Source organism: Poecile atricapillus (genome assembly GCF_030490865.1).
Source record: "Poecile atricapillus isolate bPoeAtr1 chromosome 32 unlocalized genomic scaffold, bPoeAtr1.hap1 SUPER_32_unloc_2, whole genome shotgun sequence".
Lineage (NCBI taxonomy): Eukaryota > Metazoa > Chordata > Aves > Passeriformes > Paridae > Poecile > Poecile atricapillus.
The window spans coordinates 67614-91196 of record NW_026708982.1 but is presented as its reverse complement, the minus strand read 5'-3'; the positions used below and the strand labels follow the sequence as shown (position 1 = coordinate 91196).

The window sequence follows — 23583 nt, the reverse complement described above, 5'->3', positions numbered from 1 at the left end:
GAAGGGGACTGGGGCAAACTGGGAGGGGATTGGGATTGACTGGGGGGACTGGGATAAACTGGGAGGGACTGGGATGGACTGGGAGGGGACTGGGATGGACTGGGATAAACTGGGAGGGGATTGGGATGAACTGGGAGGGGGTTGGGGGGACTGGTTCTTACTGGGAGATATTTCATCCTTACTGGGAAGTCACCACTGGTCACCAGTGGCCACTGGTGGTCATTGGTGGTCACTGGTCACCTCTGGTCACTGGTGGTCATCTGTGGTCACTGGTGGTCACTGGTGGTCACTGGTGGTCACCTTTGGTCACTTCTGGTCACCTCTGGTCACCACTGGTCACTGGTGGTCATTGGTGGTCATTGGTGGTCACTGGTGGTCACCTCTGGTCACCTCTGGTCACTGGTGGCCACCACTGCTCACTGGTGGTCACTGGTGGTCATTGGTGGTCACTGGTGGTCACTGGTGGTCACTGGTCACCTGTGGTCACTGGTGGTCATCTATGGTCACCACTGGTCACTGGTGGTCACTGGTGGTCACTGGTGGTCACTGGTGGTCACTGGTGGTCACTGGTCACCTCTGGTCACTGGTGATCACTGGTGGTCATTACTGGGTTTTGGTGGTCACTGGTGGCCACTGGTGGTCACCTCTGGTCACTGGTGGCCACTGGTGATCACTGGTGGTCACTGGTCACCTCTGGTCACTGGTGATCACTGGTGGTCATTACTGGGTTTTGGTGGTCACCTCTGGTCACTGGTGGTCACCTCTGGTCACTGGTGGCCACTGGTGATCACTGGTGGTCACTGGTCACCTCTGGTCACTGGTGGTCACTGGTGGTCATTACTGGGTTTTGGTGGTCACCTCTGGTCACTGGTGGTCACCTCTGGTCACTCTGGCTCCCCCCAGGCCACAACGCCGACGACGTGGCCGAGACGGTTCTGATGAATTTCCTGCGGGGCGACGTGGCCCGGCTGCGGCGCGCGGCCAACGAGGCCTCGGGGGCCACCAACCTCACCTCGGTGGCCACCAACAGCACTTGGGCCACCAACGTCACCTCGGGGGCCACCAAGGTCACTGGGGCCACCAACCTCACCTCGGGGGCCACCAAGGTCACTGGGGCCACCAACCTCACCTCGGGGGCCACCAACAGCACTGGGGCCACCAATGAGACCTCTGAGGCCACCAACGTCACTGGGACCACCAACAAGACCTTTGGGGCCACCAATGTCATCCCCAGGGCCACCAACGTCACTGGGGCCACCAACGTCACTGGGGCCACCAACAAGACCTCAGGGGCCAACAACAGCACTGGGGCCACCGACAAGACCTTGGAGGCCACCAACGAGGATTCAGGGGCCACCAACGAGACCTTGGGGGCCACCAATGAGACCTCTGGGGCCACCAATGAGGCCTCTTGGGCCACCAAAGGCATCCCCGGGGCCACCAAGTCAACGGAACCCTTAGAGAACCCAACAGAACCCAAGAAGAACCCAACGAAACCCTTGGAGAACCCAATGGAATCCAAGGAGAACTTAACGGAACCCAAGGAGAATCCAATGGAACCTTTGGAGAACCCAACGAAACCCTTGGAGAATCCACCCAAACCCCACCAGAACCCAATGAAAGCCAAGGAGAACCCCACGGAACTCTTGGAGAACCCAATGGAAGCCAAGGAAAACTCAACAGAACCCAAGGAGAGCCGAATGGAATCCAAGAAGAACCCAATGGAACCCTTGGAGAACCCAACGGAACTTTTCGAGAACTCAATGAAACTCTTGGAGAAGTCAATGGAACCCCACAAGAACCCAATGGAACCCAACCAGGACCCAACAAAACTGTTGGAGAACCCACCCAAACCCCACCAGAACCCAATGGAACCCAACCAGAATCCACCCAAAACCCACCAGAACCCAACCAAAGCTGAGAACCTAACGGAACCCATGGAGAACCCAATGGAATCCCACCAGAACCCAATGGAACCATTGGAGAACCCACCCAGAACCCATCAGAACCCACCCAAACCCCACCAGAACCCACCAGCACCCCACCAGAACCCAACGGAACCTCATCAGAACCCAATGGAACCCCACCAGCACCCACCCAAACCCTTGGAGAACCCAATGAAACCCTTGGAGATCCCACCCAAACCCTTGGAGACCCCACCCAGACCCCACCAGAACCCAATGGAACCATTGGAGAACCCAACCAAACCCAACCAGAACCCAATGGAGTCCCACCAGAACCCACCCAGATCCCACCAGAACCCACCCAGATCCCACCAGAACCCACCAGCACCCCACCAGAACCCACCCAGACCCCACCAGAACCCAATGGAACCCAACCAGAACCCAACGAAACCCTTGGAGAACCCACCAAAACCCCACCAGAACCCAATGGAACCTCATCAGAACCCAATGGAACTCTTGGAGAACCCAACGAAACCCCACCAGAACCCAATGGAACCCAACCAGGACCCAACAGAACCTTTGGAGATCAAACCAAAACCCCACCAGAACCCACCCAAAACCCACCGGAACCCATTGGAACCCCACCAGAACCCAACAGAACCCTTGGAGAACCCAACGAAGCCCTTGGAGAACCCAATGGAATCCCACCAGAACCCAATGGAACCCTTGGAGAACCCAATGAAGCCCTTGGAGAACCCAACAGAACCCTTGGAGATCCCACCAAAACCCCACCAGAACCCACCCAGATCCCACCAGAACCCACCCAGATCCCACCAGCACCCACCCAAACCCTTGGAGATCCCACCACCACCCCGCCGTCCCCCCAGGAGCTCCCCGTGTCCCCCGGTGCCGCGGCTGAAGCCGCTGCGCCACGCGGCGCAGAAGGAGATCGTCCTCTACGCCCACTTCCGCGGGCTACCTTACGCCAGCGCCGAGTGCCACCACGCCCCCCTGGCCTTCCGCGGCCACCCCCGGGCGCTGCTGAAGGAGCTGGAGGCCACCAGGCCGGCGGCGGTGGCCGCCCTGGCCCACTCGGGCCGGCGGCTGGCGCTGGGGGTGGCCCCCGGGGCGGGGGCGGGGGCGTGCGGGCGCTGCGGCGCGGCGGCCAGCGGCGACACCTGCATGGCTTGCGCCCTGCTGGACGCGCTGGACAAGGGACGGCCAAAGCTGGCCCTGGGCAAGAGAGGGGTGAGGGTGGCCAGGGAGGGCGGGGGAGGGGGGGGTGGCTACTGGGAGGGGGGTGGTGGCCACCGAGATGGAGGTGGTGGCCACCAAGATGGCGGTGGTGGACGCCAAGATGGGTTTGGTGGCCACCAAGATGGTGGTGGTGGTCGTTGGAGTGGTGGTCAAGGGGGTTGTGGCCACCAAGATGGCGGTGGTGGCCACCAAGATGGTGGCAGTGGTCATTGGGGTGGTGGTCAAGGGGGTTGTGGCCACCAAGATGGGGTTGGTGGCCACCAAGATGGTGGCAGTGGTCATTGGGGTGGTGGTCAAGGGGTTGGTGGCCACCAGGATGGGGTTGGTGGCCACCAAGATGGCGGTGGTGGTCATTGGAGTGGTGGTCAAGGGGTTGGTGGCCACCAGGATGGGGTTGGTGGCCACCAAGATGGCGGTGGTGGTCGTTGGGGTGGTGGTCAAGGGGTTGGTGGCCACCAAGATGGCGGTGGTGGCCACTGGGGTGGTGGTCAAGGGGGTTGTGGCCACCAAGATGGCGGTGGTGGCCACTGGGGTGGTGGTCAAGGGGTTGGTGGCCACCAAGATGGGGTTGGTGGCCACCAGAGCAGGAATGTTGAAGGTGGTGGCCACCAGGATGGGTTTGGTGGCCACCAAGATGGCGGCAGTGGCCACTGGGGTGGTGGTCAAGGGGGTTGTGGCCACCAAGATGGGGTTGGTGGCCACCAGAGCAGCAGGAACACTGAAGCTGGTGGTGGCCACCAGGATGGGTTTGGTGGACACTGGGGTGGTGGTCAAGGGGTTGGTGGCCACCAGGATGGGTTTGGTGGCCACTGGCAGGGTGGACAAGGCTGCAGTGGCCGCGGTGGCTGCGGCTGCAGGTCCAGTGGCCAAGGGGCCAGCGGGGACAATCCCAAGGCTCTGGGTGGCCACCAGGGCCAGGTTCTTGGTGGCCACCAGGGTCAGGCTCTTGGTAGCCACGGTGGCCAGCAGGGCCAGGCTCTCGGTAGCCACGGTGGCCACCAGGGCCAGGCTGTTGGTAGCCACGGTGGCCAGCAGGGCCAGGCTCTCGGTAGCCACGGTGGCCACCAGGGCCAGGCTCTTGGTAGCCACGGTGGCCAGCAGGCGCGGCCGGTGCAGGTGGAGCTGCTGGGCCGGGCCGGACGCTGCGAGCGGCGACGCCTGAGGGGCTTCGGCCACGGCCGGACGGGAGCTGGGGACACCAGGGGTGGCCTTGGGGACATCTGGGACTTCTGAGGGGACACCTGGGGTGGCCCTGGGGACATCTGGGGTGGCCCTGGGGACACCTGGGGTGGCCCTGGGGACACCTGAGGGGCTTGGGGACATCTGGGACTTCTGAGGGGACACCTGGGGACACCTGGGGTGGCCTTGGGGACATCTGGGGTGGCCTTGGGGACATCTGGGGTGGCCTTGGGGACATCTGGGACTTCTGAGGGGACACCTGGGGGGACATCTGGGGACACCTGGGGACATCTGGGACTTCTGAGGAGACCTTGGGGACACCCGGGGTGGCCTTGGGGACACCTGGGGACATCTGGGACTTCTGAGGGGACACCTGGGGTGGCCCTGGGGACATCTGGGGACATCTGAGGTGGCCTTGGGGACATCTGGGACTTCTGAGGGGACACCTGGGGACACCTGGGGTGGCCTTGGGGACACCTGGGGACACCTGGGGACTTCTGAGGGGACACCTGGGGACATCTGGGGACACCCGGGGTGGCCTTGGGGACATCTGGGGACATCTGGGACTTCTGAGGGGACACCTGGGGACATCTGGGGTGGCCCTGGGGACATCTGGAAAGACCTTGGGGACACCTGGGGACACCCAGGGTGGCCTTGGGGACATCTGGGACTTCTGAGGGGACACCTGGGGACACGTGGGGTGGCCTTGGGGACATCTAAGGGGACACCTGGGGACATCTGGGACTTCTGAGGGGACCTTGGGGACACCTGGGGTGGCCTTGGGGACATCTGGGGTGGCTTTGGGGACATCTGGGGACACCTGGGGACATCTGGGGTGGCTTTGGGGACATCTGGGACTTCTGAGGGGACACCTGGGGGACCTTGGGGACATCTGAGGTGGCTTTGGGGACACCTGAGAGGTCCTTGGGGACATTTTGGGGACATTTGGGGCTTTTTTGGGGCCATTTTTGGCTTTTTTGGGTTCATTTTGGGCTTTTTTGGGACATTTTGGGGTTTTTGGGTTCATTTTGGGCTTTTTTGGGACATTTTGGGGGATTTTGGGTTTTTTCAGGACATTTTTGGGACATTTTGGGGTTTTTTGGGTTCATTTTGGGCTTTTTTGGGGACATTTTGGGCTTTTTTGGGACATTTTGGGGGTTTTTTGGGGCCATTTTGGGCATTTTGGGTTCATTTTGGGCATTTTTGGGGACATTTTGAGATTTTTTGGGGCCATTTTTGGCTTTTTTTGGGGCCATTTTGGGCTTTTTTGGGAGCATTTTGGGCTTTTTTGGGGACATTTTGGCATTTTTGGGGCCATTTTGGAGTTTTTTGGGACATTTTGGGGCCATTTTGGAGTTTTTTGGGACATTTTGGGTTCATTTTTGGCTTTTTTGGGGACAATTTTGGAGTTTTTGGGAGGCCGGGTCACCAAAAGGGGGCGTGGCCAGATGGGCTTTATGCAAATGAGCTTCGTGTTTATGCAAATGAGCATCGGGGAGGGCGCGTCTATGCAAACGAACCCAATAAAGCGCGATCAAGCCTTTAATTATGCAAATCAAGCCTTGATTTTTAATCGGGGAGGGGTTTTGATTATGCAAATTTAACGCGCCTTTATGCAAATGCGGAGCGCGGCGAACGCGGAAGCGCGGCGATATGCAAATGAGACATATGCAAATGAGATATATGCAAATGAGATATATGCAAATTGGATTACCATATAAGGTAGGGCGTGGCCGGATGTCCATATAAGGAGCGAGCTCCGCGCCGTCCAATCAGCGCGCGGGATGCAAATGAGGGCGCGGCGGCGGGCGGCGGCGGGGGGATGTGACGTCACTTCCGTCGCGCTGCGGGTGACGTCAGGGAGGCGATGGCGGCGCCGCGGGTGTCGCTGGGGCCGCTGAAGGAGCCGCTGGGGCTGAACCGGGCCCTGCAGTGGGTGAGGGACTGGGGGGGACTGGGATAAACTGGGGGGGACTGGGAGGGACTGGGAGCGACTGGGAGGGACTGGGATAAACTGGGAGCGGACTGGGATAAACTGGGGGGGACTGGGAGGGGATTGGGAGGGACTGGGAGCGATTTGAGGGGACTGGGATAAACTGGGAGCGATTTCGGGGAACTGGGAGGGAACTGGGGTGAACTGGGAGGGACTGGGAGGGAACTGGGAGGGACTCGGAGGAACTGGGGTGGACTGGGAGGGGATTGGGATGAACTGGGAGCGATTTGAGGGGATTGGGAGGGACTGGGATAAACTGGGAAGGACTGGGAGGAACTGGGAGGGACTGGGGGGGAACTGGGAGCGAACTGGGAGGGACTGGGATAAACTGGGAGGCACTGGGGAGGGACTGGGAGGGCACTGGGATGGACTGGGAGGAACTGGGAGCGATTTCAGGGGACTGGGATGAACTGGGATGAACTGGGAGGGACCAAAAATGGGCTCAAAACGGCGAAAAAGGCCCCAAAAATCCCCGATTTCCCCAACCCCCCCCACCCCGAATCCCCATTTTTTTTCCCCCCAAAATTCCCAAATTTTTTCCCAAATTCCCCTTTTTTCCCAATTTTCCCTTTTTTCTCCCCAATTTTCCATTTTATTTCCCCAAATTCCCATTATTTTTCCCCCAAATTCCCCTAAATTCCATTTTTTTCCCCCAAATTCCCATTTTTTCCCCAAATTCCCCCAAATTCCCTTTTTTTCCCCCAAATTCCCTTTTTTTCCTCAAATTCCTCTTTTTTTCCCCAAATTTCCCCAAATTCCCATTATTTTTCTCCTTAAATTCCCATTTTTTCCCCTAAATTCCCTTTTTTTTCCCCCAAATCCCCATTTTTTCCCCCAAATCCCCATTTTTTCCCAAATTCCCTTTTTTTCCCCCAAATTCCCATTTTTTTCCTCAAATTCCCATTTTTTCCTAAATTTCCCCAAATTCCCATTTTTTTCTCCCCAAATTCCCCCAAATTCCCTTTTTTTTTCTTAAATTCCCATTTTTTTCCCCCAAATCCCCTTTTTTTTTCCCCAAATTCCCTTTTTTCCCAAATTCCCCATTTTTTTCCCAAATCCCCATTTTTTTCCCCCAAATTCCCATTTTTTTTTCTTAAATTCCCATTTTTTTCTCCCCAAATTCCCATTTTTTTCCCCCAAATTCCCTTTTTTTTCCTCAAATTCCCATTTTTTCCCCAAATTCCCCCAAATTCCCATTTTTTTTCTTAAATTCCCATTTTTTCCCCCAAATTCCCATTTTTTCCCCTAAATTCCCTTTTTTTTCCCCCAAATCCCCATTTTTTCCCCCAAATCCCCATTTTTTCCCAAATTCCCTTTTTTTCCCCCAAATTCCCATTTTTTTCCTCAAATTCCCATTTTTTCCCCAAATTTCCCCAAATTCCCATTTTTTTCTCCCCAAATTCCCCCAAATTCCCATTTTTTTTTAAATTCCCTTTTTTCTCCCCAAATCCCCATTTTTTTCCCCAAATTCCCTTTTTTCCCCCCAAATCCCCATTTTTTTCTCCCAAATTCCCATTTTTCCCCAAATTCCCATTATTTTCCCCAAATTTTCCCAAATTCCCATTTTTTCTCCCCAAATCCCCAATTTTTTTCTCTTAAATTCCCATTTTTCCCCGAATTCCCCATTTTTTCCCCAAATTCCCCTTGTTTCGCCCCAAATAAATTCCGATTTTTTTCCCCGAATTCCCTTTTTTTCTCCCCAAATTCCAATTTTTTTTTCTTAAATTCCTTTTTTCCCAAATTCCCAATTTTTTTCCCCCAAATTCCCAATTTTTTTCCCCCAAATTCCCTTTTTTTTTTCCCCCCAAATTCCCTGAAATTCCCATTTTTTTTTCTTAAATCCCCTTTTTTTTTTTCCCCCCAAATTCCCATTTTTTTTCCCCAAATTCCCATTTTTCCCCCCAAATTCCCATTTTTTCCCAAATCCCCATTTTTTCCCCCAAATCCCCGTCATTTTCCCGCCTTTTCCAGAACTTTCCATCCATTTTTCCCCCCCCCCCCAGTTTTTCTCCATCTTCGCTTTCTCCACCTGCGGCGGCTTCGAGGGCTCCGTCACCTTCAGCATCACCTGCGGGGAACACCTGGGACAGGTGACACAGGTGACACAGGAACACCTGGGACAGGTGAACCAGGAACACCTGGGACAGGTGAACCAGACAGCGATGATGATGACGACGACGACGACTGTGACCGCCAAATTCGGGTATCCCTTCAGGTGAGACACCTGGGACAGGTGACACAGGGACAGGTGACACAGGTGACACAGGGACAGGTGACACAGGTGACACAGGGACAGGTGACACAGGAACACCTGGGACAGGTGAACCAGACAGCGATGATGATGACGACGACGACTGTGACCGCCAAATTCGGGTATCCATTCAGGTGAGACACACCTGGGACAGGTGACACAGGTGACACAGGGACAGGTGACACAGGGACAGGTGACACAGGTGAGACAGGTGAGACAGGTGACACAGGAACACCTGGGACAGGTGAACCAGACAGCGATGACGATGACGACGACGACCGTCAGTGCCAAATTCGGGTATCCCTTCAGGTGAGACACACCTGGGACAGGTGACACAGGGGACACAGGTGACACAGGTGACACAGGGGACAATGGACAGGTGACACAGGGACAGGTGACACAGGTGACACAGGGACAGGTGACACAGGTGACACAGGGACAGGTGACACAGGAACACCTGGGACAGGTGAACCAAACAGCGATGATGATGATGATGATGACGACGACCGTCAGCGCCAAATTTGGGTATCCCTTCAGGTGAGACACACCTGGGACAGGTGACACAGGGGACACAGGTGACACAGGGACAGGTGACACAGGTGACACAGGGACAGGTGACACAGGTGACACAGGTGACACAGGGACAGGTGACACAGGTGACCCCAGGTGTTCCCAGGTGACCCCAAACCCCCCCCAGGTGACCCCAGGTGTGTCCAGGTGACCCGAAACCTCCCCCAGGTGACCCCAAACCTCTTTCAGATGACTCCAGGTGACCCCAGATGACCCCAGGTGACCCCAGGTGAACCCAGGGGTGTCCAGGTGACCCCAAACCTCCTCCAGGTGACCCCAAACCCTCCCCAGGTGTGTCCAGGTGACCCCAAACCTCCTCCAGGTGACCCCAAACCCCCTCCAGGTGACCGCAAACCCCTCTCAGATGACTCCAGGTGACCCCAGGTGTGTCCAGGTGACTCCAGGTGACCTCAGGTGACTCCAGCTGACCCCACCCCCTCCCTCAGGGGTCCCCAGGTGTGTCCAGGTGACCCCAAACCCCCCTCAGGTGTGTCCAGGTGACCCCAGGTGTGTCCAGGTGACTCCAGGTGACCCCAAATCCCCCCCAGGTGACCCCAGGTGTGTCCAGGTGACCCCAAACCCCCTCCAGGTGACCCTAAACCCCCCTCAGGTGACCCCAGGTGACTCCAGGTGACCCCAGGAGACCCCAAACCCCCCCCAGGTGTGTCCAAGTGACCCCAAACCCCCCTCAGGTGACTCCATGTGACCCCAGGTGTGTCCAGGTGACTCCAGGTGACCCCAAATCCCCCCCAGGTGACCCCAGGTGTGTCCAGGTGACCCCAAACCTCCTCCAGGTGACCCCAAACCCCCTCCAGGTGACCCCAAACCCTCCCCAGGTGTGTCCAGGTGACCCCAGGTGACCCCAGGTGACTCCAGGTGACCCCAAACCCCCCTCAGATGACTCCAGGTGACCCCAGATGACTCCAGGTGACCCCAGGTGACCCCAAACCCTGTCCAGGTGATTCCAGGTGTGTCCAGGTGACCCCAAACCCCCTCCAGGTGACCCCAGACCCTCCCCAGGTGACTCCAGGTGACACCAGGTGACTCCAGGTGACCCCAGGTGGCCCCAAACCCCCCCAGGTGACTCCAGGTGTGTCCAGGTGACCCCACCCCCCCCCTCAGGTGTCACCAGGTGACTCCAAACCCCCCTCAGGTAACCCCAGGTGTGTCCAGGTGACCCCAAACCCCCTTCAGGTGTGTCCAGGTGACTCCAGGTGACCCCAAACCCCCCCCAGGTGACCCCAAATCCTCTTCAGGTGACCCCAGGTGACCCCAGGTGACCCCAAACCCCCTCCAGGTGACCCCAAACCCCCCTCAGATGACTCCAGGTGACCCCAGGTGTGTCCAGGTGACCCCAGGTGACCCCAAACCCCTCTCAGATGACCCCAGGTGACTCCAGGTGACCCCAGGTGTGTCCAGGTGACTCCAGGTGACCCCAAATCCCCCCCAGGTGACCCCAGGTGTGTCCAGGTGACCCCAAACCCCCCTCAGGTGACCCCAAACCCCTCTCAGATGACTCCAGGTGACCCCAGGTGACTCCAGGTGACCCCAGGTGACCCCACCCCCCCCTCAGGTGTCACCCCCCAGGTAACCCCACCCCTCCCCTCCCCCCAGGTTGAACCAGGCCGTGTTCCTCCCGTCTCTGACTCACCTGTGCAACCACACCTGGCCCCAGGACGTTCACCTGATCGGGGACTTCTCCTCGGCCGCCAGGTTCTTCGTGGGCGTGGCCGTGGTGGCCTTTCTCTACAGCCTGCTGGCCCTGGGGGGTTACCTGGGCTACCTGCACCTGTACAGGTGTGCGGGGTCACGCCTGCCCAGCCTGGTGAGTGATGCTGGGGTGGGGTTTACCTGTACAGGTGTGTCCAGGTGTGCCCAGGTGTGTCCAGATGGGGTCTGAGAGCTTGTCCAGGTGTGGTCAGGTGTGTCCAGGTGTGTCCAGGTGGGGTTGGGTGTGTCCAGGTGTGTCCAGGTGTGTTCAGGTGGGATCTGAGGGCTTGTCCAGGTGTGTCCAGGTGTGTCCAGATGGGGTCTGAGAGCTTGGTCAGGTGTCCCCAGGTGTCCCCAGGTGTGTCCAGGTGTGTCCAGGTGTCTCCAGGTGACATCTGAGAGCTTGGACAGGTGGGATGGGGTGGGATTTGCTTGTCCAGGTGTGCTCAGGTGTCCCCAGGTGTGTCCAGGTGTGTTCAGGTGTGTCCAGGTGGGATTTGAGGGCTTGGACAGGTGGGGTTTACCTGTCCAGGTGTGTCCAGGTGTGCTTAGGTGGGGTCTGAGAGCTTGTCCAGGTGTCCCCAGGTGTGTCCAGGTGTGCTCAGGTGTGTCCAGGTGGGGTCTGAGAGCTTGGTCAGGTGTCCCCAGGTGTCCCCAGGTGTCTCCAGGTGTGTCCAGGTGTGTCCAGGTGTGCTCAGGTGTCTCCAGGTGTCTCCAGGTGTCTCCAGGTGTGTCCAGGTGGGGTCTGAGAGCTTGGACAGGTGGGATTTACCTGTCCAGGTGTCCCCAGGTGTGTCCAGATGTTCTCAGGTGTCCCCAGGTGTGTCCAGGTGTGTCCAGGTGACATCTGAGAGCTTGGACAGGTGGGATGGGGTGGGATTTGCTTGTCCAGGTGTGTCCAGGTGTCTCCAGGTGTGTTCAGGTGTGTCCAGATGGGGTCTGAGAGCTTGGTCAGGTGTGCCCAGGTGTGTTCAGGTGGGATCTGAGAGCTTGGACAGGTGTGACCAGGTGGGATTTACTTGTCCAGGTGTGTCCAGGTGTGTCCAGGTGTCCCCAGGTGTGTCCAGGTGTGTCCAGTTGGGATCTGAGGGGCTTGGACAGGTGTGTTCAGGTGTCTTCAGGTGTGTCCAGGTGGGATTTACCTGTCCAGGTGTCCCCAGATGTGCTCAGGTGTCCCCAGGTGTGTTCAGGAGGGATCTGAGGGCTTGGACAGGTGTGACCAGGTGGGATTTACCTGTCCAGGTGTGCCCAGGTGTCTCCAGGTGTGTCCAGGTGGGGTCTGAGAGCTTGTCCAGGTGTGCCCAGGTGTGTCCAGGTGTGTCCAGTTGGGATCTGAGGGGCTTGGACAGGTGTGTTCAGGTGTCTCCAGGTGGGATTTACCTGTCCAGGTGTCCCCAGGTGTGTCCAGGTGTCCCCAGGTGTTTCCAGGTGTGCTCAGGTGGGATTTGAGGACTTGGACAGGTGGAGTTTACCTGTCCAGGTGTGTCCAGGTGTGTCCAGGTGGGATTTGAGGGCTTGGACAGGTGGAGTTTACCTGTCCAGGTGTGTCCAGGTGGGGTTTGAGGGGTTGGACAGGTGTCCCCAGGTGTGCTCAGGTGCGTCCAGGTGTGTCCAGTTGGGATCTGAGGGGCTTGGACAGGTGTGTTCAGGTGTTTCCAGGTGGGATTTACCTGTCCAGGTGTCCCCAGGTGTGTCCAGGTGTGTCCAGGTGGGATTTGAGGGCTTGGACAGGTGGGATTTACCTGTCCAGGTGTGTCCAGGTGTGTCCAGGTGTGCTCAGGTGTGTCCAGGTGGGGTCTGAGAGCTTGTCCAGGTGTCCCCAGGTGTCCCTAGGTGTGTCCAGGTGTGTCCAGGTGTGTCCAGGTGTGTCCAGGTGTCCCCAGGTGTGTCCAGGTGTGTCCAGGTGTGTCCAGGTGTCCCCAGGTGTGTCCAGCTGTGTCCAGGTGGGATTTGAGAGCTTGGACAGGTGGAATTTACCTGTCCAGGTGTCCCCAGATGTGTCCAGATGTCCCCAGGTGTCCCCAGATGTTCTCAGGTGTCCCCAGGTGTGTTCAGGTGTCCCCAGGTGTGCCCAGGTGTCCCCAGGTGTCCCCAGGTGTCCCCAGGTGTGTCCAGGTGTGCTCAGGTTGGATTTTGGGGTGTTCTGGGCTGGAATTTTTGGGATTCCCGATGGAATTTTTGGGATTCCCGATGGAATTTTGGGATTCCCGATGGAATTTTGGGATTCCCGATGGAATTTTTGGGATTCCCGATGGAATTTCGGGGGGAGGGGTTTAACCCTTTCCGTTCCTTCTCTCTCTCCGCTGCCTCTGAAGGACCCCAGGTAAGTCCCGCACCCAAAATTCCCATTTTTTACCCCAAAATTCCCGTTTTTTACCCCAAAATTTCTCATTTTCATCCCAAAATTTCCCTTTTTAGCCGAAAATTTCCCTTTTTAACCCCAAAATTTTCCTTTTTAGCCCCAAAATTCCCTTTTTTTACCCCAAAATTCCCATTTTTTACCCCAAAATTCACATTTTTTACCCCAAAATTTCTCATTTTCATCCCAAAATTTCCCTTTTTAGCCCCAAAATTTCCCTTTTTAGCCGAAAATTTCCCTTTTTAACCCCAAAATTTCCCTTTTTATCCCAAAATTTCCCTTTTTAGCCCAAAATTTCCCTTTTTAGCCCCAAAATTTCCCTTTTTAGCCCCAAAATTTCCCATTTTCCCTCCAAAATTTCTCTTTTTAACCTAAAGTTTCTCATTTTTTTCGTTCCTTTTTCTTATTAAAAAACCTCTCAATTTATGTTTTTTTTTAATTTAAAAAAAAAATTAATTTAAATTTAATCGGTTTTTGCCTTTTTTTTTCTTTTCAAATTTTTTTCTTAAAAAAAAATTAATTTATGATTTTTTTTAATTAAAAAAAAACCCAAATAATTAAATTTTAACCCAAATTTTTCCTTTTTTTTTTGTTTTCTTTTTTCAACTTATGATGTTTTTTAATTAAAAAAATCCCAAATTAATTCAAATTTATTCAATTTTATTTTATATACTGCTTTTCTTTACTGTTAAAAGATCCAATTTTTTGACATTTTTTAATTTAAAAAAATCCTAATTAATTAAGATTTGATTAATTAATTTAATTTTGTTTTGTTTATGGCTTTTTTTATTATTAAAAAATCAAATTTTTGACGTTTTTTAATTAAAAAACAAACCAAATTAATTCAAATTTAATTTAAAAAAAATCCAAATTAATTCATATTTAATTAAAAAAAATCCAAATTAATTCTAAATTAATTAATTTTATTTTATTTATGGCTTTTCTTTATTATTAAAAAATCCTATTTTTGACATTTTTTAATTAAAAAAAAGTCCAAATTAATTAAAATTTAATTTTAAAAAATCCAAATTAATTCAAATTTAATCAATTTTGTTTTACTTATGGCTTTTCTTTATTATTAAAAAATCTGAATTTATTACATTTTTAATTAAAAAAACCAAATTAATTAAAATTTAATTAAATTTTATTTGTTGCTTTTCCTTATTATTAAAAAACCTAATTTTGTGAGATTTTTAATTTAAAAAAAAATTAACTAAGACTTAATTAATTTTATTTATTAGGTTTTTTTATTATTAAAACATCTCAATTTATGACATTTTTTAATTTAAAAAAAATCCAAATTAATTAAAGTTCAATTAATTTAATTTAATTTATTACTTTTCTTTATTATTAAGAAATCTAGATTTATGATTTTTTTTAAATAAAAAACAAATTAATTAAAATTTGATTAACTTTGTTTATGGGGCTTTTTTATTATTAAAATATCCAATTTTTGACGTTTTTTAATTAAAAAAAGATCCAAATTAATTCAAATTTAATTTAAAAAAATCCAAATTAATTCGAATTTAATTTAAAAAAAAATCCAAATTAAAATTTAGTTAAGTAATTAAATTTTATTTTCTTTATGAAATTTTTATTATTAAATTTTTTTTATCATTAAAAAACCCAATTTTTGACACTTTTTAATTAAAAAAAAAATTCCAAATTAATTCGAATTTAATTAAAAAAAAATCCAAATTAGTTCAGATTTAATTTTTTAAAAAATCCAAATTAATTCGAATTTAATTTTTAAAAATCCAAATTAATTCGAATTTAATTTAAAAAAAGATCCGAATTCCTTCAAATTTAATTTAAAAAAAAATCCAAATTCGAATTTAATTTAAAAAAAATCCAAATTAATTCAAATTTAATTTAAAAAAAATCCAAATTAATTCAAATTTAATTAAAAAAATCCAAATTAATTCAAATTTAATTAAAAAAAAATCCAAATTAGTTCAAGTTTAATTAAGTTTATTTTATTTGTTGCTTTTCTTTATTGTTAAAAAATCCAATTTTTGACTTTTTTAATTAAAAAAAATCCAAATTAATTCAAATTTAATCAGTTTTATTTTATTTATTGCTTTTCTTTATTATTAAAAGATCCAATTTTTGACATTTTTTAATTAAAAAAAATCCAAATTAATTAAAATTTAATCAATTTAATTTTATTTTATTTATGGTTTTTCTTTATTATTAGAAAATCTGAATTTATGACATTTTTAATTTAAAAAAATTAATTAAAAATTAATCAATTTTATTTATGGCTTTTCTTTATTATTAAAAAATCCAATTTTTGACGTTTTTTAATTGAAAAAAATTCCAAATTAATTAAAATTTAATTAATTAATTTAACTTTATTTTGTTTATGGCTTTTTTTGTTATTAAAAAATCCAGTTTTTGATATTTTTTTAGTTAAAAAAAATCCAAATTAAGTCAAATTTAATTTAAAAAAATCCGAATTAATTGAAATTTAATTAAAAAAAAATCCAAATTAATTGGAATTTAATTTAAAAAAAATTCCAGATTAATTAAAACTTAATTAATTTTTTTTCTCTTTTTTAATTAATTAATTTTCTCTCTTTTCCCTGCCAGGACCTGCTGGTCTCGGTCCTGGTGGCCGCCCTGTGGCTCGTGGCCTCCTCGGCCTGGGCCCAGGCCCTGGGGCACGTCCGGGCCTCGGCCACCGCGCCCCTCCCCCACTGCGACCCCCCCCGCGTCACCTGCGACCCCTCGGGCCCCACCCCCATGGGGGGGCTGGGGGCCTCGGTGGTGAGCGGGGAAACTGAGGCACAGAGGGGGGAGGGGGGGAAAATCCAATGGGGAAACTGAGGCACGGCAGGGGGAGGGGGGCTTTGGGTGGGGAAACTGAGGCAGGGCTGGGGGCCTCGGTGGTGAGCGGGGAAACTGAGGCACGGCTGGGGGAGGCGGGGTTGAGTGGGAAATTCAGTGGGGGAAACTGAGGCACGGCCTGGGGTGGGGGGGTTGGTGTGGGGAAACTGAGGCACGGCCTGGGGTGGGGGGGTTTGGGTGGGGAAACTGAGGCACGGCCTGGGGTGGAGGGGTTTGGGGTGGGGAAACTGAGGCACGGCAGGGGGAGGTGGAAAAATCAATGGGGAAACTGAGGCACGGGGGGGGAAGGGGGGTTTGAACAGGGAAACTGAGGCACGGCCTGGGGGGGGGGGTTTGGGTGGGGAAACTGAGGCACGGCAGGGGGAGGTGGAAAAATCAATGGGGAAACTGAGGCACGGCTGGGGGAGGGGGGGTTGAGTGGGAAATTCAGTGGGGAAACTGAGGCACGGCTGGGGGAGGGGGGGGAAATCAGTGGGGAAACTGAGGCAGGGCTGGGGGCCTCGGTGGTGAGCGGGGAAACTGAGGCACGGGGGGGGGGAGGGGGGAAAATCCAATGGGGAAACTGAGGCAGGGATGGGGGCCTCGGTGGTGAGTGGGGAAACTGAGGCACGGCGGGGGAGGGGGGGGTTTGGGTGGGAAATTCAGTGGGGAAACTGAGGCACAGAGGGGGGAGGGGGGGTTTGGGTGGGGAAACTGAGGCATGGCTGTGGGCCTCGGTGGTGAGCGGGGAAACTGAGGCACGGGGGGAGAGGGGGGGTTTGGGGTGGGGAAACTGAGGCACGGCCGGGGGAGGGGGGGGGTTTGAGGTGGGGAAACTGAGGCAGGGCTGGGGGCCTCGGTGGTGAGCGGGGAAACTGAGGCACGGGGGGGGGAGGGGGGGAAATCAGTGGGGAAACTGAGGCACGGCTGGGTGCCTCGGTGGTGAGCGGGGAAACTGAGGCACGGCTGGGGGAGGGGGGGTTGGGTGGGGAAACTGAGGCACGGCCGGGGGAGGTGGAAAAATCAATGGGGAAACTGAGGCACGGCCGGGGGTGGGGGGGTTTGGGTGGGGAAACTGAGGCACGGCCTGGGGTGGGGGGGTTTGGGTGGGGAAACTGAGGCACGGCGGGGGGAGGGGGGGTTTGGGGTGGGGAAACTGAGGCACGGCGGGGGGAGGGGGGATTCAATGGGGAAACTGAGGCACAGGTGGGGAAGAGGAGAAATTCAGTGGGGAAACTGAGGCAGGGCTGGGAGAGATGGAAAAATCCAGAGGGGAAACTGAGGCACGGCTGGGTGAAGGTAGAAACCCCATGGGGAAACTGAGGCAGGGATGGGGAAAGGGGGAAATTAAAGAGGGAAACTGAGGCACAGCTGGGAAAGATGGGAAAATCCAGTGGGGAAACTGAGGCGGGGATGGGAGAGGTGGGAAAATCTAATGGGGAAACTGAGGCATGGGCGGGGAAAAGGAGAAATTAAAGAGGGGAAACTGAGGCAGGGCTGGGGGATGGGGGGGTTGGGAGGGCGGGTAAACTGAGGCAGGGCTGGGGGAGGCTCCAAAGCCAACGGGGGTAAACTGAGGCAGGGCTGGGGGAAAGGAGAAATTCAGTGGGGAAACTGAGGCAGGGATGGGGAAGTGTCGAAATCCAGAGGGGAAACTGAGGCACGGCTGGGGAAGAGGAGAAATTAAAGAGGGAAACTGAGGCACGGCTGGGAGAGGTGGGAAAATCTAATGGGGAAACTGAGGCACAGCTGGGAAAGATGGGAAAATCCAGTGGGGAAACTGAGGCAGGGATGGGGAAGTGTCGAAATCCAGAGGGGAAACTGAGGCAGGGCTGGGGAAAAGGAGGAATTAAAGAGGGGAAACTGAGGCAGGGCTGGGGGGTTTGGGGCTGGTAAACTGAGGCACGGCTGGGAAAGAAGGGGAGAAATTCAATGGGGAAACTGAGGCAGGGCTGGGAGAGATGGAAAAATCCAGTGGGGAAACTGAGGCAGGGATGGGGAAGTGTCGAAATCCGGAGGGGAAACTGAGGCAGGGCTGGGAGAGAGGAGGTTTGGGGTGGGTAAACTGAGGCACGGCTGGGGGATGGGGGGTGCGGAGGGCGGGTAAACTGAGGCAGGGCTGGGGGATGGGGGGTGCGGAGGGCGGGTAAACTGAGGCAGGGCTGGGGGGTTCGGAGGGCGGGTAAACTGAGGCAGGGCTGGGGGATGGGGGGTGCGGAGGGCGGGTAAACTGAGGCAGGGCTGGGGGGTTCGGAGGGCGGGTAAACTGAGGCAGGGCTGGGGGATGGGGGGTTTGGGGCGGGTAAACTGAGGCAGGGCTGGGGGTTCAGAGAGCGGGTAAACTGAGGCACGGCTCTCCGGTTTCCGGATCTTTCCAGGCCTTCGGCTTCCTCAACCTCCTGCTCTGGGCCGGCGGCTCCTGGTTCGTCTTCAAGGAAACCCCGTGGCACCGGCCGGCCCCGCCCCCCGGCCCCGCCCCCGCCTGACCCCGCCCCTCCCCCACCCGCGGGGGCTGCTGGGAGCTGGGGGGGGGGGGAGGGGATGGGTGGGGGTGGGGGAGGGGAGGGAGCTTGGGGTGAGCTCGGGTGGGGGTTGGGGGGGTGGAGATGATCTTGGGTGGGCTTGAGGTGACCTTGGGTGGTTGGAGATGACCTTGGTGACCTTGGGGTGACCTGGAGGTGACCATGGGTGGTCTGGAGATGACCATGGTGACCTTGGGATGGTCTGGAGATGACCATGGGTGGTTGGAGATGATCATGGGTGGCTGGAGATGACCTTGGTGACCTTGGGTTGGTGTTGAGGTGACCATGGGTGGTTGGAGATGACCTTGGTGACCTTGGGATGGTCTGGAGATGACCATGGGTGGTTTGGAGATGACCATGGATGGCCTGGAGGTGACCATGGGTGGCTGGAGATGACCATGGATGGTCTGGTGGTGACCATTGGGTTGGAGATGACCATGGATGGTCTGGAGATGACCATGGGTGGTCTGGTGGTGACCATTGGGTTGGAGATGACCATGGATGGTCTGGAGATGACCATGGGTGGTCTGGAGGTGACCTTGGGTGGTTGGAGATGACCTTGGTGACCTTGGGGTGGTGTTGAGGTGACCATGAGTGGTCTGGAGATGACCATGGATGGTCTGGAGATGACCTTGATGACCTTGGGGTGGTCTGGTGGTGACCATGGATGGCCTGGAGGTGACCATGGGTGGTCTGGAGATGACCATGGGTGGTCTGGAGATGACCTTGGGTGGTTGGAGATGACCTTGGTGACCTTGGGTTGGTGTTGAGGTGACCATGGATGGTCTGGAGATGACCATGGATGGTCTGCAGATGACCTTGGTGACCTTGGGTGGTCTGGAGATGACCATGGGTGGTCTGGAGAGGACCTTGGATGGTCTGGAGATGACCATGGATGGTCTGGACGTGACCATGGGTGGTTGGAGATGACCTTGGTGACCTTGAGATGGTCTGGAGGTGACCATGGATGGTCTGGAGATGACCATGGGATGGTCTGGAGATGACCATGGGTGGTTGGAGATGACCATGGATGGTCTGGAGATGACCTTGGTGACCTTGGGATGGACTGGAGATGACCTTAGGTGGCCTGGAGATGACCTTGGTGACCTTGGGGTGGTGTTGAGGTGACCATGGGTGGTTGGAGATGACCATGGGTGGGCTTGAGGTGACCTTGGTGACCTTGGGGTGGTCTGGAGATGACCTTGGGTGGTCTGGAGATGACCATGGTGACCATGGATGGTCTGGAGATGACTTTGGTGACCTTGGGTTGGTGTTGAGGTGACCATGGATGGTCTGGAGATGACCATGGGTGGTCTTGAGATGACCATGGGTGGTTGGAGATGACCTTGGTGACCTTGGGTTGGTGTTGAGGTGACCATGGATGGTCTGCAGATGACCATGGGATGGTCTGGAGGTGACCTTGGTGATCATGGATGGTCTGGAGATGACCATGGGTGGTTGGAGATGACCATGGGATGGTCTGGAGGTGACCTTGGTGACCTTGGGGTGGTCTGGAGGTGACCATGGGTGGTTGGAGGTGACCATGGATGGTCTGGAGGTGACCATGGATGGTCTGGAGATCACCATGGGTGGTCTGGAGATGACCTTGGTGACCTTGGGTGGTTGGAGATGACCATGGATGGCCTGGAGGTGACCATGGGTGGTTGGAGATGACCTTGGTGACCTTGGGATGGTCTGGAGGTGACCATGGATGGTCTGGAGGTGACCATGGGTGGTTGGAGGTGACCATGGATGGTCTGGAGATGACCATTGGATGGTCTGGAGATGACCTTGGGTGGTCTGGAGATGACCTTGGATGGTCTGGAGGTGACCTTGGTGACCTTGGGGTGGCCTGGAGGTGACCATGGATGGTCTGGAGATGACCTTGGATGGTTTGGAGATGACCATGGATGGTCTGGAGATGATCTTGGATGATCTGGAGATGACTATGGATGGTCTGGAGATGACCGTTGGGTTGGTTTGGACTTCATTGACCATTGGTTGACCTTGAGTTGGTTTTGGTGGACCTTGGGTGGGTTTGGGTGGGTTTGATTGACCTTGGGTTGGTTTTGGGTTGGTTTTGGGTGGGTTTGGTGGACCTTGGGTTGGTCTTGGTTGACCTTGACTTGGTTTTGGTTGACCTTGGGTGGTTTTGGTGGACCTTGGGTTGGTCTTGGTTGACCTTGGGTTGGTCTTGGTTGACCTTGACTTGGTTTGGTTGACCTTGGGTTGGGTTTGGGTTGGTTTTGGGTGGGTTTGGTGGACCTTCAGTTGGTCTTGGTGGACCTTGAGTTGATCTTGGTTGATCTTGGGTGGGTTTGGTGGACCTTGAGTTGGTTTTGGTTGACCTTGCTTGGTTTTGGTGGACCTTGAGTTGAGTTTGGTTGACTTTGGGTGGTCTTGGTTGACCTTGGGTTGGTCTTGGTGGACCTTGGGTGGGTTTGGTGGACCTTGGGTGGGTTTGGGTGGGTTTGGTTGACCTTGGGTGGTTTTGGTGGACCTTGGGTTGGGTTTGGTGGACCTGGGGTTGGTCTTGGGTTGGTCTTGGTTGACCTTGACTTGGTTTGGTTGACCTTGGGTTGGGTTTGGGTTGGTTTTGGTGGACCTTGAGTTGGTTTGGTGGACCTTGGGTGGGTTTGGGTGGGTTTGGTTGACCTTGGGTGGTCTTGGTTGACCTTGAGTTGGTTTTGGTTGACCTTGAGTTGATCTTGGTGGACCTTGGGTGGTCTTGGTTGACCTTGACTTGGTTTTGGTTGACCTTGAGTTGGTTTTGGTGGACCTTGGGTTGGGTTTGGTTGACCTTGGGTGGGTTTGGGTTGGGTTTGGTGGACCTTGGGTGGTTTTGGTTGACCTTCAGTTGGTCTTGGTGGACCTTGACTTGGTTTGGTGGACCTTGGGTTGGGTTTGGGTGGGTTTGGTGGACCTCGGGTGGTCTTGGTTGACCTTGGGTTGGTTTTGGTGGACCTTGGGTGGTCTTGGTTGACCTCGGGTGGTTTTGGTGGACCTTGAGTTGAGTTTGGTTGGCTTTGGGTGGTCTTGGTTGACCTTGAGTTGGTCTTGGTGGACCTTGGGTGGGTTTGGTTGACCTTGGGTTGGGTTTGGGTTGGGTTTGGTGGACCTTGGGTGGTTTTGGTTGACCTCGAGTTGGTCTTGGTTGACCTTGGGTGGTCTTGGTGGACCTTGACTTGGGTTGGTGGACCTTGGGTTGGGTTTGGTTGACCTTGGGTTGGTTTTGGTGGACCTTGGGTTGGTTTTGGGTGGTTTTTGTGGACCTTGGGTGGTCTTGGTGGACCTTGACTTGGTTTGGTTGACCTTGGGTTGGTTTTGGGTGGTTTTGGTGGACCTTGGGTGGTCTTGGTGGACCTGGGGTTGGTTTTGGGTTGGTTTTGGGTTGGTTTTGGGTGGCTTTGGGTTTCTCCTGGTTGACCTTCACTTGACCCCGCTCCCCTTCCCCTCCCCCCCTTGGACCTTTCCTCCTCCGTTGTCTTCTCCTCCCGGGTGGGCGTGGCCAAACCCTCCCAGCTCCCCTCCCCCGCTCCGCCGGTGCCTCAATAAACGAAATTCTGGGAAAACGCCCCAAAATCATCTCCAGGAATGGGGGAGGGGCCACCAGGAGACATCTGGGGGGGGTTGGGGCCACCAGGAGACATCTGGGGGGGGTTGGGGCCACCAGGGATGGACCTGAGGTCGCGTTTGCTCCAAATTTATTGGTTCTGACCCCAAATCCACGTCCCCATTGTGGCCCTGGTGGCACCGAGGTGGCCCTGGTGGCACCAAGGTGGCCCTGGTGGCACCGAGGTGGCCGTGGTGGCCCTGGCATCCATGGTGTCCCCATGTCCCTGTGATGTTCTTGTGATGTCCCCATGATGTCCCCATGTCCCCAAGGTGCTCCTGTGATGTTCTCGTGATGTCCCCAAGGTGTCCCCATTTCCTCGAGGTGTCCCCAAGGTGTCCTCGAGGTGTCCCCAATGTTCCTGTGATGTTCCTGTGATGTCCCCATGGTGTCCCCATGTTCCTGTGATGTTCCTGAGATGTTCCTCTGATGTTCCTGATGTCCCCACGTCCCCAAGGTGTCCCTGTGATGTTCTTGTGCTGTCCCCATGGTGTCCCCAAGGTGTCCCCGATGTCCCCGAGGTGTCCCCATGTTCCTGTGATGTTCTTGTGATGTTCCTCTGATGTTCCTCTGATGTTCCTGATGTCCCCACATCCCCGAGCTGTCCCTGTGATGTTCCTGTGATGTCCCCATGGTGTCCCCAAGGTGTCCCCGAGGTGTCCCCGATGTCCCCGAGGTGTCCCCTAGTTGCGGTCCATGGTGTCCAGGATCCAGGAGGTGAAGCTGCAGACCCTGGTGTGACCCTGTGATGTCCCCATGATGTCCCCAAGGTGTCCCCGAGGTGTCCCCAATGTTCCTGTGATGTTCCTGTGATGTCCCCATGGTGTCCCCAATGTTCCTGTGATGTTCCTCTGATGTTCCTCTGATGTTCCTGCTGTCCCCATGTCCCCGAGGTGTCCCTGTGATGTTTTTGTGATGTCTCCACGACGTCCCCATGATGTCCCCAAGGTGTCCCTGATGTCCCCAAGGTGTCCCCATGTCCCCGAGGTGTCCCCGAGGTGTCCCCTAGTTGCGGTCCATGGTGTCCAGGATCCAGGAGGTGAAGCTGCAGACCCTGGTGTGACCCTGTGATGTCCCCATGATGTCCCCAAGGTGTCCCCGAGGTGTCCCCAATGTTCCTGTGATGTTCCTGAGATGTTCCTGAGATGTTCCTCTGATGTTCCTCTGATGTTCCTGCTGTCCCCATGTCCCCGAGGTGTCCCTGTGATGTTTTTGTGGTGTCTCCACGATGTCCCCAAGGTGTCCCCATGTCCCCAAGGTGTCCCCGAGGTGTCCCCGATGTCCCCGAGGTGTCCCCTAGTTGCGGTCCATGGTGTCCAGGATCCAGGAGGTGAAGCTGCAGACCCTGGTGTGACCCTGTGATGTCCCCATGATGTCCCCAAGGTGTCCCCGAGGT

General features: G+C 53.7%; 2 protein-coding genes across 2 annotated transcripts; one reads left to right on the top strand and one right to left on the bottom strand.

Annotated features, from left to right (window-relative positions):
• Positions 1 to 2884: 2884 nt before the first annotated feature.
• Positions 2885 to 4750, bottom strand: LOC131573997 (mucin-2-like). Its single transcript, XM_058828356.1, has 4 exons — positions 4662 to 4750; positions 4516 to 4599; positions 3195 to 4423; positions 2885 to 3082 (listed from the first exon to the last, which is right to left on the bottom strand). Exons 1-4 carry the CDS (start codon positions 4732 to 4734, stop codon positions 2885 to 2887), a joined length of 1584 nt encoding a protein of 527 aa, XP_058684339.1. The 5' UTR covers positions 4735 to 4750.
• Positions 4751 to 6131: 1381 nt separating this feature from the next.
• Positions 6132 to 12598, top strand: LOC131574002 (uncharacterized). Its single transcript, XM_058828360.1, has 11 exons — positions 6132 to 6276; positions 8337 to 8432; positions 8639 to 8653; positions 9027 to 9121; positions 10769 to 11023; positions 11533 to 11644; positions 11685 to 11704; positions 11840 to 11872; positions 12107 to 12159; positions 12234 to 12252; positions 12553 to 12598. Exons 1-11 carry the CDS (start codon positions 6208 to 6210, stop codon positions 12581 to 12583), a joined length of 798 nt encoding a protein of 265 aa, XP_058684343.1. The 5' UTR covers positions 6132 to 6207; the 3' UTR covers positions 12584 to 12598.
• The last annotated feature ends 10985 nt before the right edge of the window (positions 12599 to 23583 follow it).